A 15,062-nucleotide genomic window follows, 5' to 3' on the forward strand; every position below is an offset into this window, starting at 1 on the left:
TCCTACAAATGGACGAAAACTGAAAAATCAAACCCCCACTGAAAGAAACAAAACAGTGTAATGGCTTCATGGAAATTTCCTAAAATTCAGCACCTCGTTTGCTTTTTAGTTGTACATCACATGCTGAATTCATGTGAAAAGGAAATCACAATATTTACATCTGTTTAAAGATACCAATCCATATAAAAGGGAATGCAAAGGTAATACTCCAAAGAGACTAATAAAGACACACAAAAATATTTTGCAGTTTTAGAGAACTGTTTATACTCTATTCAATTACAGCCAGTACAAAGGCATGATTTCTTTCTTGCTTTTTCTGCAACAGCTAATAAGGTAGCTTCTCCCGGTTGTCACTTGGAACAATGTGTATTCATATCTTAATGCACTCAACATCTAAGTGAGTCTACATCCATAAACATAGGAATTTACACATTTTAAGATGGCTCTGCTATTTACAGTCATAATGTCACATAGTAAAGGTAGCTCGGTGACAGTGAATTGTGCTGCTCCGGTATCTTCCACAAGCCAGCAGAAACAGATGCGGCCAGTGTCTCTCTGCCTTCTGCTGAAACACAACCGACACCAGCAGGGAGAAAATACGCACCGACACATTTTCTGGAGTTTGTCCTTCCAGAACAACTTTAATCTCAGAAAGCAGATGCAACACAAACCACAATAGAAAAGCCATGTTGCATGTTTTGTTGGTTGTAAAGCCTGGAGGTGCCTGAAAAAAATACCGGGTGCAAAATACCAAACCAACATAAAAATAGCAACTTCATCTTTCACCAGAAATAAGCAGTTCTCTGTTTTCTTAGAAGCTGGCTAAATGAAGGAGGTGTTTACAACGAAGTCACCTGCACTGGAAGCCACAGCAGGAGACAACGTCTGACACGGTTTTCTGTATAGCTGTACATTGATCCCGGAGAGTTACTCTGTGATGCTTTGACCTGTTTACCCTTGGCAGTGGGGGGAAGGAAAGTCGCAATGACAAATTGCTATCCATGCCAAGAGAGCTTTCTTCCTTTTCCTGACAAGGCTTCCTCAACAATGAATGGCAGCTTCCTTGGATAGTCACACAACAAAAATGTGATTTACTATCTCATATAGCCGAGCCTCCACCAGATAAGTCACCACCCTACACTAGAAGGCTTAACCTAACAGGCACTGGGGTGACTGTTCTCTGAACAGACACGGCCTTGTAATATATCTGCGAGTGGCAGAGATATATTTGCCACTTAAACCACAAGGGGCAAAAGAGTCACTCTTTGGCATATTTGAAAATAGGCAATACATTAGTCTGCAGTGAAGAACTATCCTACGTTGGCCGGGAGAAGTGGACTGGACGACTTCATTTGTCTGCACTTATAGTCTTAATGGGAGGAATTGCCTTCATCAAGTGTGGTTTTGCTTTCCCTTAGCCATTTGAGTCCTGTAGCACCTGTGGGTGAGGGCAACAATTTGCTACCATCTAACAATATAAATGCAGATTATAGAAAAATGGGATTTTTCTTTAGTCACTTCCCTTTCTACCTTTGCCAGAAACACAAAGACATGTGCTTTCATGTTGATTGACTTCCTGTCACCTAGTCAAAATAGGAGGTCCAAACGTCTAGTTCCATTTCCATTAATCGTTTCACAGTAGTGGCACAGAAATCAATCTGTCATGGGGTCTTTTGACTCACTGAATTTTCAAAATCTCTTTCCTTTGTTTTCTTCAAGAACTATTTTTTCCACTCTGCTCTGTTCAAATCTACATCTAAGTGATGTCGTTATTTATGCATCCACTAGCAAGATACTCTTCAAAGCCAAACAACACAGTTCACATTTATCACTTATTCTACTCAAGTGGAATAGGCCAGATCCAGGCTCCACTTCCTCAGTTAGATCAAAATTAATTAGAAGGAAGATAGCATTACCTGAAATTCAAGACCCTGTACTACAAGTTTATTCTCTCAGTCCTGACCACCTAAAGCTATGAGCAGGCTAAAACCAGCAGCCAATGCTATTCCCATTAGTTTGAAAATGGTGTATCAGTCTGGAAGGTTTTCTATATTTTAAGGTTTCCTACTCTGTCTCTTGTCCAACCTACCAGTTATCTTCTTATTACAAAAGTCATTGTATTCACAATTTAAAGTATTTTTCTTAACAACTGGCATCCAGAAGGTTTCCTGGAGGACCGCTACAGATTTTCAACCACATCAAGGTGACACACTTCTAATCAGTGTGTTACAGGTTTCATAGTACTTAAAGCTATCTTGCTGAATTGGCATCAACATTTTTTAGTTTAATTCAATTAATCACAAATATTTCCATGAACATTTAGGGCAGAATCCCTAAAATGTTCATGCATCACCAGCAGGTGTTTCCAAAGCACTCTGCATTGACCAAACTCATTCTTTGAAGAAATGGCAAAGCACTCCAGTTTTCTACAGACACCTGGCAGCAGAAGACAAAGTTTCCAGATGCAACGAGACAGCTGGGCAAAATTCATCAGTGCCGACATAAGACTCATCCACATTCCTATCAGCAGCTTTCTGTTTTTACATTTACTTCACCAGAACAACTTAGGTAGGTAAGTATTTGTCCAGTCTACACGTGTACCTATAGAAAATAAATTTTCCCCTCAATTACCTGCTGAATCAGTGATCTGGCCTCCTTCGATACATGGTCTGGTATACTCAAGGAAGTGTGAGTGTTTATTCCTGATGGATGGCACTCAACCAGAGGCTGAAGAAATATTTAAAAAAAAAAAAAATCAAAGCAGGCAGATACATTTATGAATTACAAAACTGTAATGTTGGATTATCTCCTAGTATGCATGCAAATTAACACACACAGATAAAATTTCAGTGCTTCCTAGTATGAAGTACAGATTCTGGGAAGAATGTCTACAGGCACTGATGTCCCCCTGGAGATACGGTTTTAGAACATTTACTTCTTAGTGCTTGTGCTCTATTGTTCAATCTTGAAGAGTCTGGGAATCTGGTGGACTTTGCTTTCTTTCTGTCAACTAATCACCAGTTTGATCTGGCTGAGCACTCAAAATGCCAAATTAATGCGTAACAGCAACATATGGTTTCTACACTGTCACAAGAAATAATACTGAAATTATAAGGGCAAAAATGTTGTAAATGTAGAGAAGGAAATGTTAGAGAACTTTGACTTCACTGTGGTTAAGAGGGTAGCATGGGTTTTGGTTAATTTTTCAGTCATGAGTTTGATATTGCTATATCAAGTTGTTCTGCTGAAGCTTGAGCATGTTTCGTTTCTCTGGTGCCATGCAGACCAAGCAAATTGAGGGTACTCAGGTTGGCAAAGCCCATCTGAGAAAGACAAGCAAGGAAATCACAACTGGGCACACTACTTGTGCAAAACTACTGGCCAAGAGGTCAGTTTTACCAAGTAATTTGCCCCCAGCCCTACCTTCCCGGTGAGGAGTTCAAAAAGAATGGCACCCAGGCTCCACCAGTCACAGGCTTCTGTCTCTTCTAGGATAGCACCAACCTCTAAACACGAGACATTTCAATTAATATTAAAAAGGTCAGTTACACCTTCAAAATTAACATATATTTACAAGGTGACTGTTTAATGCTGACAGAACATATACTAAATACCACAGAGCTTTCATTATGCCTGCAATTTAGTTAGCCTTTTAGCCACCTACAGATTGCATTGTTCAAACACAGCAACACTATACATTTCATGCATAATTTGCCTTTTCCGTGCATACATAGGCATTTTCAAGACTTGTAAAAGCATTACACTTAGGATTCTTCTATACTGGACTAAAACTGGACAGTGACAGACAGTAAAGCAAAACATATTTAGACAATTTACCCTGGTCAGAAGAGCTGGACTGACCAGAGTGGCCAGAAGCATCCATAAGAGAAGCACAAGGGAGGTTATAATAGTCTACTGCATGCCTTAATTTTCTCTTAGAGGGCAGGATTCATCTCATGGATAACCCACACCCTTTGCTGGGATCACCAAGGGAGGCTTTTCCCAATAGCCTCTTGTGTCTGTTAGGAACCAGATAGAGATGCTAAATCTATTTCACACAGCCTAATCGCAGCCAGCAATGGTGTACTGCTACAGCTCAGCCCAAACTGTACCTAGGTACAAAAAGTTGTTTTCCCCAGCATCCAGCCAGCACCCAACACTCTCTTATTGCTGCCCGTGCACAAGAGACAGCGGAGAGGTGCGATGTGAGTTATACAGTCCCTTGCTAAAGATGTTCACATATTCAATAGCATGATCCGTGCAGAAAACCTGGCCTTCACTGACTCATGCTTTAAACAACAAAAATTACTAAATACAAACACACCACGCTGTCTACTCTAAAACAGGCAGGAAAACAGATTGCAATGAAGATGAAATCTTCATTTTGACTGTCAAAAAAATGCAGAAGCTGCACTAAAATAGCTTTGGTGGCAAAAGCCACTCCAGCTTCCCAGCAGAGGACAACAATTAGCATATAGTCACATAGCTGTTGCCGTGAAAAGCATTGTGGCGTGCTCGAAAAATCTTGCTCATCGTTTTATGGAGCTTAGCGTGAGCACAGCCAAGGAGAATTACAGATGAGTCACACTCCAGGGTCAGGGAAAGGAAGGCGGCAGCCCCAGACCTCCCCAGATGCAGGGATGCGCACACAGGCGGAGCACAGGGATGCGCAGAGGGCTGCCCCCTCGGGCAGCTGCCACACCAGCTGGAAGATGCTCAGCACCTTACAGGACTCGGGTGAGGTCGCTCTCGCAAGAGCAACAAGGAAGGATGGCTCAGACATTGTTTCTTTAGGTAGGACATCCCTCACATTGAAAAGTTTATTACAGCTAATGGCATTCGAATGCCTAATACATCACTATAAGGGTGCCACGCGTTAGAATTTATTCCATTCCTTACGGATTAATACTTCTATCAGTATCAAGAAACTTTTACAAAGATACAGTGGCAGCCACATGAGGAACTGTATCAACATAATTACGTGCATTTTTAAAATGTTTTAAGATCCCAGACAGGCACCCAGATTAAGTTGAAATTATGGTAAATTGAGAGAATCTGTGTAAAAATCACAACCTGTTCTTGCAATTTAGTTTCACGTCTCTTCAGAGAGGCAGACCTTTTAGGTAACTGTCCTTTAAAAAAGAAAAACAGCAAAAAAACCCCACCAAACTCAGGCCTTTTCACATGAACCAGCTTACTGAAACCTACTGAATGGAAATGCCTTTCCAGTCTGACTGTGATTTCCTAGCACTGTATGTTCCAATAATGTACATTCAAAAACAAGATAACATGAATGGAAAGTAAAATCTAAAAACAAATACTTTAGGCTTAAGTGCAGAGTTTTCTTTCCCGTGTGGTTTTAATCCTGTGGATATTCTAGAGTAAGGGAGCTTTCTTCCAAACAAATGAAGATTTTTATTTTGGAACTAAATTCCACACTTACTCCAGAATAAGGACAGTAAAGCCAAGAGTTAATTAAGATTAACTACTACATTCTCAGTTCCTAAACTACCATTAACTTCCCCATATTGACACATCTCTAAATTTTCGAATAATGCCGCAAAAGGTGATAATCCGTTCTTCCCTAAAGACATTCATCTGGGATGGGCCCTTTTGAGTTACAGCCCATTATAAAACAATATTCTAAAGGTGAAAAAAACCCCCCATCATTCTGAGCACAGGGAAAAGAAAAATTACAAAAAAAAATCATTCCTGAGTTTTGGCATTATTTCCTTTTACGTTGGCAATCACAGATGCTGATCCAGTTCTTTGAAGCATCAAAGTTACACTGCCTTCTTTTGCAGAATCACACACTGTTCATCACAGGAAGTTGACGTAACCTTACTTACTTCACTGATGAAGAAAATGGACACAGAGTAAGAGTCAAAAAGTAAACTAGAGTCCACTTCTCCAAAATCCAAGCTCATATTTTCAACTGTAAGAACACTTTCAATATATGCCAAGTCAAACCAAATGTCATTGCAAATCTCTCAGGAGAGCAGCACCAAACTCTTCCATCCACTTTTGACTGTGACCACAATGACACAAGTGGGATAAATTGAGAACAGTCAAGTAACACAGATTTCTCCCTGGGCTGAAGGGCTCTGTCTGGGTTCTCATGCACACAGCATGAAACTGCGTGACAAGTCATCTGAACCAACACAGAACAGAAAATGGAAAACTCAGCTGAGGGAAACATCGGAGTATCCTTTTTTACAACAAACTAAATTTTAGCTCAGCTTTTCTCTTATTACCCAATGTCTGCTTTCCTGCTGCTTTCCCTAGGTCCCAAAGTTTCCTTACTTCAGATTAAAATAAATGTTTTCCTTAAAAAAAAAAAAACACAGAAAAAAGAAAAAAATCATTGTGAATACTACAAATAAACATGTGTTGTTTACATTCCCTTACTGCAAACAGGTCGCATTACTTCTGATCCAATACGCTGATCATAATAAGTTCAGGATATCACATCAATATTACTGCATTTTATCTTGACTACACATCATGGGAAAATTTAGAAACTATAGATTATGAAGTGCTTTCAAGTGATACAGAGTAGCTAGCTAATGTAATACACCACACAGGGCATATGCTTTTTTTAAAGCTTTAATATTGCAATAAATCTGAACTACAATATCTACCTTCACTAAGAAAACATTTTCATCTCAATCCATCAGCAAAGTAATTTAGACAATAAATGGTAGCGACCCATAAGCTTAAGTGAATAACATGGGGATATTTGTGCCAATTCTTTACTTCATGAACCTTGAAATCAAGGACCTTATCCACATTTGTACAAACATAAACGTGCGCACACATGTGCACGCTGTTGGTGTTTCTAGGACTAGCAGTACAAAATTTGCAGGAAAAAAAAATATGCCTATCATCCTCAAATACAAAATCCTTTAAAATCAGAGAAATAAAACAAGTAGAGTGGAAAAAAAAAATCAGTAGCTCTTCCAACTTTACTGCAATTTCATCAAAAGAGCAAGCTTTCTTCTTTCTCCCTTCCTGATGCACGCCTATATGACATCTAGCACCAAGCAGCACATGTCAACGGCGAGGCTAAATTCCTGAACAGATGCAATTTCAACAGCAGCCATTAGGGTAACTGAAGGGAAGGAGATTTGTAAAACGCTATCAGGTTCAGATAGAGACAGATGGTACAGGTAAACACCTTCACTGCCCAGCACTGTCCTCCTTCCAGAGCAGCTGGGCTCAACCGAAAGGCCATTTCTTTATGGTTTCCATACTTATCTCAATATTTGCATTATACACAGTAATACCTTACTTCCTGATAAGGGATACGTAGCTGGCAGTGATCTGTATTTTTAAACAGAAGTGCCAGTTCTAAAGTAAAAAAGCAAAACCTCACCTCTCTTGAACACACATCCTCGATAAAGTTATTAACCGTAACACCAAGGCTGATTTTCTCATTCTTTCTACAGCACCTTAACCTGAAATATGCCCTTCATGCTGAAGGATTTCAAAGGCTTTTACTACCACACCTCAAACATTTTCTCCCAAATACAGTTTCCTCCAGGGCTGACGATAAGGCCTCACAACCAGCACATACAAACACTACTTAACATAAAAGAAGCCAGGCTTAAAGGTGGACTTAGACATTCACTGCGCAACTCGGGACAGATGGCTTGTGAATCACCAAGAACAAAAACTCAAACAAAAGCTTTGCAGGATAAACTGTAACATCCAAAAACATGCATCTGAAGTCAGCTCACAAGAAAATGGGCTCTAGGTGGAAGTACTGCTTCTCCAAACACCTGGGAGTCAGGAAGGGCTTTGCACTGAGGTGGTTTTCCTGGAGTTAAGAAGGGAACCATTTGACTCCTGGTGGACTGATAAGAATTTCTAAACCTGAGAAGGCCCTTTCCCTTACCCTGTGTTCCGAGCAGAAACGGCACACCGTCAAGTATCGTTTCTGCCCTGATAAGAAAACAAGGAGACCCATCTGAACTACCATCAGGTGTCTGAAACCGTTCAGGAGGAAATGGACTTGTCCAACATCCTGAAAACATCAGACACAATGTTTTCCCCTTCTGTGGCCATTAAGATAAACAGTATTGCACGAAAAACCATTAGAGTCGCTTCGAAAATTCTATTTACCTTACACTCATTTAATTTTAAAAGCTTACTATTTTGTCATATTTTAGTATCTATATATGTAAAGAAGCATTTGCAGAGAACCAAGTAAAATGAGTCCAAGCTAATTTACCCTAGGCAGACTCAGTCAGCCAAGATATCATCAGATACAGCCACTAAATAACACATCACAAGCAATCTGGCCATAATGCTTTGCCTAAAATGCTTTAGCAATTTATAAAACGGAGTATTGAACCAGCTATAGTTAAGTATAAAAAGTTTATCATGGTCTTTAAACAATAAAGTAGTGAGGCAAGTCCAATGAATATCTGCTAAAATCAAATGGAGCATGAAAATAGGAAGTTTCATCTTAAAGGTATTCAAAAACATGAGTAGCTATGTTCCTCTTTGGAAGGAATTTGCTCATGTCACTAAAAGAAAAAAAAAATTAATAGAGGGAACTGTGTTCTTTCTTCCCTTTAGCAGCCCAAGATGGATTTAAAACTTCCTCTAAAATAATCAGGTGACAAAGACACAAAGAAACTTTTTACTGCTCTGTTATCAAACCAAAACAAACACTAATTAACCTTTCAGCTAGCTCCATTTATTTTCAAAAGGCATCTTGTATACTATCTTCAAGTTTTAGCCCCACCTGTAATAATAATAATAATATTTTAAAAATTTTAAAAGAAAATAAATAAAAACCCAAAACAACCACACAGGTAAATTACAGTTTCTTCCAGAGTTAATAACTGGCTTGTATGTCACACAGTCTAAATTAACAGATTTTTACAAATTAACAGCTTCGGTACATCTTACTGCTTATTCTAGTTACAGAGTCTATGAAAAACCACAAGAACACGTACTTCACCTGAAACATGTAGAGTACTTACAACAAGCCTGAGTGCCAAACCGCATCAGACTATTTTCAGAAAATACCTGATTCTCTCCCCAAACCTATGCTTTCAATTACCTACTCCAGGTTCATGCCATCTTGCTAGTTTGGGAGCAGTCAGCTGTCATGGTTTTCTGTGGGACACTCAGGTGTCTTTGGAGAGCAGTACCGCTCCAAATGGTGGTTGTAAAGTCGTTACTCCCAGCTTCGCAGCAATCAGTACTTTTTCTGCAGCTCCAGACCTTTCCTCTTATTCACACCAGCCATACATTTTTCATGTTAATATTTAGTCCTGTTTCCTATTGCCAGGGCATTTCACCTCAAGCTAGCCCATCCTTCTTTGCTGCTCGAAGCTCTTTCACCTGCCCTGTTTTTAATTTTCCTTTTTAGGATTATCCTGAGACTTTAATGTCACACAAAAAGCTAGGACAGAGTCAGAGACAAAATCTAGGAAGTCCAGTCTTAAACTATAACCACAAGACCAGCCCACCCCTCAACACCTCTCAGGGTCAACGGCACTTTAATCTACCACAGTTATTTTGCTTCTTAAACAACCTACTCAAATTAGATTACTATAATACAGAATAGTAGATTTAACGAGTGCCTGCAAGCTCCTACTGCAAAACACGTACACAAATAATATGCAGGTTTTCCAACATCAAATATCTATTTGGTAAACAGAGGCAAACTATTTTTTCCTTATTCAGTAAATAAAAATTATAGCGTACAGGCTAATAATAGCAACCTAGCAATTCTTATTTTCATGCCATATGTTTTAGGTTATCAGCTGCACTTTGCATCTGTATTTTCAATTGTCTAAGTGCAGAAGTGACATCTTCATTTGAGAGCATAAAAATCAGGTTGCACATTGAAACATTTTGGTCTTTTCAGGAACAAAATCCTTTACTCACAAAGCCTTCTTTTTGCTTAGGTTTCACATTGCATACAATCAGTAGCAGGTCAGATAAAACCAAATATACCATATATTTATGTGCAGGCTTCTGCGAAGGCTAGTTTGTGTAAATAAGGCTTGATTATAGCACACCGCTTATGAAAGCATCAGGATAATATGATGCATTACTGATGGCCAGTTTCCTACTTAGGTTTTCTTTTGCAAGCTTCCCTTTAGCTTTACAATCTCAACAAGCAAATCTCCAGTTTTTAGTAAACACAGTCCAGTGAAAACTCATTATTTGGACAAGAAAGAAGAAAAGACTCCAGAAGCAGCCCAGTTCTGAAATCTCGTCCTCCGAAAACACTACAGGGATGCGCAGAATGCATCCCCGCTGCCGGAATGAGAACTCAGAGAGTAAATAAAACATCTCATTCACACATCGTATTCACACAAGACGTTAGACCAGCAAGCCACTTCTGTAACGTGACACTTCACAGGTGTAGATTGAAAGTGTACCAATTATGAGTAAATCCTCAACTTACTCAAATGTTTTAGTCGAAGGCAGTCTCGCCTAGGCTGTGGCTGTTTACAATTTTGTCTTTCTCTCAGGTATTAAGCATACTATGAAGGGGCTTTATTAAAGAAGTTACCAATTTGATTGTAAAAATCATGACTATCAAGAATAGAATATAATTATTATTCCATTTAAAAAGTAACGACTCTTTATATTTAAGATCACAAAGATGGCAAAACCGGTACTTAAATAACAGAAGGTGATCATTTGCATTTCAAAATTCATCTATCTTGCTTTTCCCTCAATTAGACCAAAACATGTTGATTCACAGGTTTGTGTGTGTGTTTGTTTCTTTTTAAAACTTATTTATAGAGCAGAATAATGGCCCCCCTGCTAGGCTGGCATTTGCTCAAGTTTCTGTCCGTGTAAATTGAATCTGTTACTGGAATTTTCCCCCCTTCAGAATACCAAGGCACATTAACTAAGAGATAAAGAGATACATTGCTGATACTATCAGCCACCAGGCAGGTGGATAATTCGAGGGGTTTTTTGTTAGTTTTTGTGGGGGGTTTTGAACAAATATGTGATAAGAGTTCTCAGGGGGCATGGAGAGCAAAGGGCTGTTTAAACAGAAGTGAATCATTCTCATCTGATCTGCTAATAACTTTGTATTCAGACATCAGCTGCTTAGCACGCTTTAAAACATTCAGAAAACAAAATTACTATGAAGAGGAGGAAAGTTAAAGAAAAAAAACACATTAACCTCACATTAGTCACCTTAACCATATTAACGCAGCAGAAATTCTCAGTTACAAGTGTTTATTTTCCTCTTTAAAAGCAAATGGGTTATTCTTGGCCAAACCCCCCCCCCCCCCAGTTTTACTTGAAGTGGTGTTGAGTTTATAGGGGATGATTTATAATCCATCATTTCCCTTGTGGGTTAGAGAAACAACATTTGACTTATCATAGGTGAACAGCAAAGATTTAGTTTGGCCATTAATCAAAGTATAGCACAGCCGCGACTTTTAAGCATCTGCGGATAGCTTTGTTGTTGCAGTAGTTGGTTCAGCGTGAACTTTTTTTTTTTTACTGAGTAGAACTATGCAAGGGTAAAGAGAGTTATCCAGCTTTACCAACAGATTCAAGAGCACTATAACACACCACGACGCTGAGCTTGCGAGTACAATTCTTGATATGCAAATCATTACAAATAAACCGCATCATCCGTCTCCAGTTCTTATGCGAAGTTAGGCAAATTAGAGTCAGCAAGTGCAACAGCAAAATCCATTAATGGTACAATGCCACCTGCCGTCAATAGTGGAGAAGTGCCACTTCTTGCAACAGATTTAGCCCTGCTTTTAATTTATGCACGATATAAAATGACAATTGCTATTTCATACAAAATTAATTATATTGCTAGCAGGGAATGGCATGCAGCATTTTTAACTATCTCTTGCCTCATCTTTTTGACACTTCTTCATTTATAATGTTTGCATTTGTTCTATTATTTTATACATACGCTACACAATCTCTTTTCTACATACGCAGTCACGTTGCCTCTCCGCTTTTCGTAGGATAACAAGAGCTGAGCAAGTTCTCGCTATTCACCAAGGACCTGATCACTGTTTGTGTACCAATACTACCTTGCTTTGCTTTACTACAAGGTTACAACCTGGGGCACCGAAAGTCTCAAATACAAAATCCTAGATCTTGCAAGCAAGCTCCAGGTAGTTGGACCTCTATTCTCCCCTGGGTCTGAAAAGATTCAATATTGATACCTTATTATCCCTAGTCCTTCCAGGAATTAGAGCCTGATATATAAATTGTAGAATCTAGACTCTTAATAAAAGCAACTTGAAATTTAAGTATGTCCTCAGGCACTTCACTACTAAGCACTTTATAACTTGTGCTGTAAATAAATAACACCTGAAACCTTATCAATTAAAAAGATAAAATTCTTTCAAATATATTTTTTACGTTTCACATAACTCTGCAATACAATTTCCTACCTATTTTAAATTGAAGATACCTGTTTAAATTTCAACCTGCTTAAATTTCACATTCACATCCTCTCCTTTTTCTGCCTTCAAAATTTGCTCCTTAAAAATCAATGCAGAAAAAGAACTGCATCCCAAGACTCATCATCTGTTCTCAGTTTCCAACACCAGACCCTAAAAGAGAGCGTTTTGATAAAGACTTCTTCCTTTCCTTGCATACTTTTAATGAGTGCGTTTAAGTAACAAAATGTTGAAATCAAGTCACATGCAAGTTATCATATCAAAATCCTATTCTATCCCGAACTCTGATGAAAACACACACCAAGCTAAACACATGGAAACAAAATTTTACAAGCCAAGTTTCACTGCATCCTTCAGTTATGAGAGAAAAGGAGAGGGAAGGCTGAGTAGCCAGAGGTAGGGCAACACAGCCCACAATACTGGAAACACCAGGAAAATTCAAAACAAGATAAGAGACTCACTTTGAGTCACTTTATTTAGTCACTGTGTCGTTTTATGGTGAGAAATCGTAAGACCTGATGAAGTTTTGTGAAGATAACTTGTTCACCTCTAGAAAACTGCAGCCTTTCCTTCAGCCAGAAACAAAAAGCAAGCTGTGACCAACGTTTACAAACAGTTTTAAAAAGCAACTTAAAAATAATAAAAAAAACCTGAACTTGCCAATTTCTCTTAGTGTATTGAACTAAAGCACAAGTATAATTTCAAAATCCTTATTCCAAGAAGCAGCCTGAGGAGCAATTAGATCATGATAAAGGAGAAACATGGGTTCCGGGGACATGGTACACTCCTTAAAATGAAAAGTGATCACCCAAATAAAGGGCTTGCTTTCCCTGTAACACTGGAGCCTTAAGAAAGCCCACCAACATGATTATTTTTTTAATACCGATCAAAAGTTCTAGAAAAAGATTTACCAGCAGCAGTAGCCCTAAGAAAGCTGCTCTGGACTCAGCGATACAGCGTTATTGAAGGTACAGGTATTAAACCATTGCTCAGAATTTGGAGCGCTTGGCTCCAAAACATATTTTGTACTGCTAAGTTATACCAAGTATTACTCTCCTACGCAAAAATTAGCATGAAATAGCTACACTAAAACAAGAGTACCCTTTGCAGAGGTAACATTAACATCAAGAAATAGGGAAGGTAAGAATCATAGAGCAGTATCAATTCAGCCATCTTGCATTTATCTAATATTTGCATTTGCAAATCTTCATCTTGTAGCTCGCCAGCTACGGACACACAAAGCAAACTGCAGCTTGGGGCAGGGCACAGAGGGGAACTTAACCAGGAAAAGCCCGGATGGATACCACACCTGTGCTGTGAGGTGGAAATAATGATGGTGTGCAAAACTTTAGTCTTGCATTTGGGGACTTCTAAATATTGTTTCAACTGCTCCCTAAACACTTAATTACTGCAGGAGTTGGCTGGTTGGGGCTTAGGGGGCAAAAAAAAAAAAAAAAGCCTCTCTTTGGATCCTCATTAAAACACAGAAAAATTAAGCTTTGACTTTCACAGCTCATTAATGATGACAGGGTGTGAAAAGGCTGCACTTCCATCTTTGCTACTACTCAACTAGGGAGCGCTTTGTACAAGGCGGGGTTAGGGAGGCAGGAAAACACCTCTTTCTAACAGGACGTCACGCACGTTGCCAACCAGGACACATTTCTATTTAACAACTACAAGAATTGCTGGGATTCCCCCATTTTCTCGTTCTTGAATTAAAGTGGGGTGAGGGTAGAATGAAGGTGTTGTGTTTGTTTTGGTAGGTAAAAAGAATTATTTTCTGTATTTCCTGCCCTTTTGACTTGCACCCGGATAGAAAATATTTTATTTACTATTTATCTCAAGAGGCTGGCATTCAGATTTTTGTTGAGATCTTACCCCCTTTATTCACAGAGAGCAGTTCCTTACTGTATTTCAGTTGCGGGACTAAGTCACAGAATAAACACCTGATGCCAAACTAATTTCAGAACTTCCATTGCTGAAAATTCTTATTCTAAATCCTTTGAGCACATTTGCAGACTCTGAGCTTGAGGATTACCTGCACACCAAGTTGCAATGCCCAGCCAGACCACGCGCTCAGCAGGAAGAGTATGTTGGCATTTCAAATTCAGAGTAAAAAAGGGGAACTGAAAATCTGAAGAGCCTCACACTAGTCATTTCAACTCTAAAAGTAGTTTTTCTAAGCTAGCTATGAAATTTTTAAAATATGAAGTTATAAGTAAAACACATTATTTTTGGCTGTCACTACCATTTGACCACTATATTAGCAGAAAATAAATTGGAAAAAGGAAAAGAGGGAGGGCTCAGTTTCAAGCGCCATCCCTGATATAGAAACCCAAGAGATATTGATTTTATCACCCTCATGATTGATGAAAGCAGTTCTAAGAAAAGGGCTCTCTAAACTATTTCAAAGCCCACTGTAGCTCATCAAAAATGTCAGAGGCATCTCTGAGCCTATTAAGGTTGTATTTTTCAAACTGCTATGTTTTTTTTTCCTCCCATGTTCTTTGCATGCATAAATTTTTTGTATTTTTAAGGCTCTTAGCGACATCTTTTCAGTCTGTGCTTTCCCTTATTTGCTCTTTTCAGTTATCAAGACGTACTCACACATAGCAAATAACCGCAAGAAAACAAAACATT

The 15,062-nt window shown here is 38.8% G+C and overlaps 1 protein-coding gene across 5 annotated transcripts in view; it reads right to left on the reverse strand.

Moving 5' to 3' along the window:
* Positions 1–15,062, reverse strand: part of RPS6KC1 (ribosomal protein S6 kinase C1) — a 92,347-nt gene that overhangs the window by 3,103 nt on the left and 74,182 nt on the right. For all 5 annotated transcript variants that reach the window (XR_010070229.1, XR_010070230.1, XM_063328479.1 and 2 more), the window contains 2 exons: positions 3,424–3,506; positions 2,632–2,727 (listed from right to left, as the gene is read on the reverse strand). Coding sequence is in view for 3 of the 5 variants with exons in the window: in XM_063328479.1 (XP_063184549.1) it covers positions 2,632–2,727; positions 3,424–3,506 (179 nt within the window). In the remaining 2 variants the exon portion in view is untranslated. The remainder of the gene's footprint in view (positions 1–2,631; positions 2,728–3,423; positions 3,507–15,062) is intronic.

The sequence above is a fragment of the Chroicocephalus ridibundus genome, chromosome 3, assembly GCF_963924245.1.
Source record: "Chroicocephalus ridibundus chromosome 3, bChrRid1.1, whole genome shotgun sequence".
In the NCBI taxonomy this organism is placed as follows: Eukaryota; Metazoa; Chordata; class Aves; order Charadriiformes; family Laridae; genus Chroicocephalus; species Chroicocephalus ridibundus.